We start from the raw sequence: 3,818 nt of genomic DNA, 5'->3' as shown, positions 1-3,818 counted from the left end.
GACAGAAAAAATAACACATATCATTTTAAAATTACCAAAAAAGTATTATAAATAATAATAATTAACAACTTAAAATATCTGAAAGACATTTTAAAAGGGTTAATTTTGTAATTTTATCCATATCACATAAATTATGACAAAGTGACCAGTAATGTTGGTTATTTGAAAGTTACATCAAAATATTATAAATCACAATAATTAATAACTTAAAACATTTTTATTTAAAAAATTAAAATTTGGATGACTCTCTAAATTTTATTTGTGTGACATAAATTGAGACAACAAAAATAACATATATTGGGTCCATTTTAATTTATTTGTCTTATTTTTTTTTGAGTTTTTATATTTAAAAAATGCGTAAAAATATTATAAATCATGATAATTGACAACATAAAATATTTCAAAAATTTTGTATGTGGATAGTCTTATTGTGCCTTGAATAGCGTCAAATAAAGTACAAGTTTGTAATAAAAAAACTTATTCCTTTATCCACGCAAACAATCGCTTCAAAATCTCCGTTATTAGCCCCAAAACATACCATTTATATTATTGGGCCCGTGCCCGTGCATAGCACGGGCAACATTACCTAGTATATATATATAGCAAACTAAAATGAGTGATTAATTGTGAATAGGACACGTGTTTGTTTCAAATTTTCATTTGACACCTGTCAATAGTTGGTTTAATTAATTGTTATTTTAATTATTAAAATGAGTGATTAATTGTGAATAGCACACGTGTTTGTTTCAATTTTTTCATGAATGACGTAAACAGATTGCAAATGGAGTAATTGATATTTTAAAATTTTAAAAATAGAGATTAATTGAGGCGCTGACACGTAAGTGTTATCACCTCTTCTATTATATATATATATTAATTTTTTTAACATTTAATTGTGAAAACTTCTATAAAATTGTTTTAAAAAATAATAAAAAGTATTTTATTAAAAGTATATACTTGTTTTGGATTGTGAAAATTCCAAAATGAAACCACATTTATTGATATATATCTATTACTATGTAAACAGTAAATTTTGTTGTACCAGACTCTGAACCGAATGATGTCACATAAGGCGATGCGTTGAATGGGCCTGGACGCCTTTCCCTATGAATTGGTAATGGTGTATGCTCGTCCACAGCTAACAAAGGATGTAACACCATGCTTCTTTCTGGATTAATGTTTGGTTGGTCATCATGTACCATTTGAAGAGGTGCTGGACACATTAAAACTTCTTCAACAACTAACTCATTGACATTGGATGATCCTGCTTTGTTTGTATCTGTAAATTCTTCTTTTTCCATCTTTTCAGTTTGATCGTGTATAACATTCAACAAATTTTGTTGTTATATAACAATAAACAAAATATATGACAACAACATACAAATGATCCGATTATATACAATTATAAAGTAATAATGACAAGAACATACAAAAGATGAATTGTTGAAGTCTGTTTGATCATCCATGAATTGAGATCCCTCTTTGACCACTTCAATTGGAACATCTTCACAATTCTCCTTCTATGTATAAAAGTATAAACATATATTTATATATTATAAAACTACAAAAAAAGCTATTGAAGAATTCAAACCTCAGAATTGTTTTGAACCTCAAAAATATTGGAAGTTTTCTGAACCTTAAAATTGATTGGAACTCCAGAATTGTTGTGACCCTGCAACAAATATAACTTTGTATATTAATAATAATTATTTCAACATTATTATACAGTTTGTTACAAATTGAATATTGTTATTAAATTATACAATAGATAATTATACATTTGGACAGTTACTTAGTTGTATATGTATAATAATAATATATTTACACATACATGTACATGTATATGTATATGTATGTTATTTGTTTGAAAACATTTTAACTCTATATGTATGTTAGTTTATTTGTATATAACAATTGATAATGTTGTTTATAACACAAAAGTAATAAATTATATGTGGCTCGGGATTACTGAATTGTTGAACTAAAGGGCTAAATGTTGATTGTCCAGCTGGAGAGTGTAAATTTAACTGGTGAATACTAACTTCTGGAGTAGATGATGGGACTGATACTCGAACAACCTTCTGCAGAATTTTTAAGAAAATATACATTATATACAAAAGGCCATAAAAGTTTAAATAATGAACAAGATAAATAGGTATAATACCTCTTGATCATTTAGATCATTAAAAACAGATTGACAGTTCAATTCAGAAGGTAAATGTTGAGAAGGTTCTTCGGATTGAACGACACCAACTGGCACTTTATCTGTAACTTCTACACCATCACCCTGAAAGAAAAATATTAAATGTATATTTTATCACAATTATGTATAATATATATGTGTTGATCTATATTAACAAACCTTATCTTCCGCATTCTTTGATTTGATATAATCCAACACAACTTTGAAGTTGTTTTCAATGAAGTTCCTTAAATCAGTAAACTGTTTCTCCATCTGAAATTGGACATATATATGTAATTTAACGCTAAATATACAAATTAAAAACAAATTTAATAATAAAAACAATTAAAAAATAAATACTGAGAGTTTGAATTGATCAAACTCATCACGCGATATACTGAAATCATGTGACTTGCTGGTGGATGGTATTTCGAAAGCAACACTTGATTTAATCTCAACATTTTGCTTAATGCCTGTATAGGATGGAACATTAGCATGTTTTTTGGCCTGCCTCTTTGGAAGTGGTGACTTAGGTCTTTTTGCAACATTGGCACGTCGGGGAGACTTTATTAAACAAGGCTGCTTTGAAATGACCCTAGGTGTTGTCTTGTTCTGAATAGGAGTGACCTGTCTGCCTTGATTTCTTCTTAGGAGGCGACAAACAAGTATCAACTTTTTCTTTTCCCTTGTTATTTATTGGACATGGAGGATCCTGAAAATCATCGTCTGAAGCATTTGCAGTTGTTGTTTATGTTGGAGATGAATCTGATTGAACATACTCAGGAGGTAATTCAAGAATCTTGAGTTCCATTGGAGTTGGAGTTATATTCTTAAAAACAAGCTGCAAAATATAGACATGTTCATATTGACATATTCATTATACAAAATGTTTACTTAATCAAATGTAAAAACATATACAATTTATATATATATATATATACATTAGACAAACTTATATGTATAATTATACAGTTTATAAGCTTATATATACAAATGAGCTTATGTTTATAAAGTTCACATACTTACGGGTATATTTATACATTGTCAAAAACTTGTATAAATAATAATACATTGAGCAAATTTATACATATAGTTTTCTATAGCACAAACTGATACATATATTTATACATTTATATATTTATACAGTTATATGTCTATACTATAATTATACAGATAATATATTATACATAAAATTGTACAGTGCGTACCGGATTGTTGTCGTCTCTGAACATGCCCTTAGCAAAATAGCTTAGACGAGGGAAATCTTTTTTTGTCTTCCAGTTAAGTATCCTAGGGATGTGATGAGATACCTTAACAGCAATTTCCTCATCAAAATTCGAACAACATTCATAAAACCACACTTGCAAAGCAAGTGGGAAACCATACAACATAAAATACTTTCCATCGTGTTTGATCTTAGTGTGCAAATGTAGAATCAGAAGGTCAAAAGCCTTTTTACCCCATGGGTAGTCAATGTATCTGCCCGATTCAACCAAATCAAAGTCTTTCCTATCAATAACAGTAGTGGTTGGTTCTTCGGAAAGGATGAATGAATGTATATAGAACAATATAGCAAACTTTACCGCATCATCATCATTATCCCCCCAAACCTTATTATCAAACTTTTCAACCAACT

At 28.6% G+C, this 3,818-nt stretch overlaps 2 protein-coding genes across 2 annotated transcripts in view; both read right to left on the bottom strand.

Moving 5' to 3' along the window:
* Window positions 1-1,892: 1,892 nt before the first annotated feature.
* LOC102590535 (uncharacterized) lies at window positions 1,893-2,804 on the bottom strand. The gene is made up of 3 exons (XM_015310598.1): window positions 2,363-2,804; window positions 2,165-2,287; window positions 1,893-2,081 (listed from the first exon to the last, which is right to left on the bottom strand). Exons 1-3 carry the CDS (start codon window positions 2,453-2,455, stop codon window positions 1,893-1,895), a joined length of 405 nt encoding a protein of 134 aa, XP_015166084.1. The 5' UTR covers window positions 2,456-2,804.
* An 11-nt stretch (window positions 2,805-2,815) lies between these two features.
* LOC102590321 (uncharacterized) overlaps window positions 2,816-3,818 on the bottom strand; it is a 2,018-nt gene continuing 1,015 nt past the window's right edge. The window contains exons 2-3 of the mRNA XM_015310597.1: window positions 3,391-3,816; window positions 2,816-3,023 (exon numbers count right to left, since the gene is read on the bottom strand). Of these exons, the coding sequence (XP_015166083.1) occupies window positions 2,931-3,023; window positions 3,391-3,816 (519 nt within the window). The 3' untranslated portion in view covers window positions 2,816-2,930. The remainder of the gene's footprint in view (window positions 3,024-3,390; window positions 3,817-3,818) is intronic.

Source organism: Solanum tuberosum, unplaced genomic scaffold, assembly GCF_000226075.1.
Source record: "Solanum tuberosum cultivar DM 1-3 516 R44 unplaced genomic scaffold, SolTub_3.0 scf00136, whole genome shotgun sequence".
NCBI classification, from domain to species: domain Eukaryota; kingdom Viridiplantae; phylum Streptophyta; class Magnoliopsida; order Solanales; family Solanaceae; genus Solanum; species Solanum tuberosum.
Note: the sequence above shows the minus strand (reverse complement) of the source record. Positions and strands in the feature narration are given on the sequence as shown.

Excerpts from the sequence above, each read along its gene's own strand:
- LOC102590535 (XM_015310598.1), bottom strand. The coding sequence starts at position 2,455 with ATGGAGAAACAGTTTACTGATTTAAGGAACTTCATTGAAAACAACTTC. Across the intron at positions 2,288-2,362 it reads CAAAGAATGCGGAAGATAAG|GGTGATGGTGTAGAAGTTAC; the intron begins GTTTGTTAATAT and ends TTTTTCTTTCAG. Across the intron at positions 2,082-2,164 it reads ATGATCTAAATGATCAAGAG|AAGGTTGTTCGAGTATCAGT; the intron begins GTATTATACCTA and ends AAAATTCTGCAG.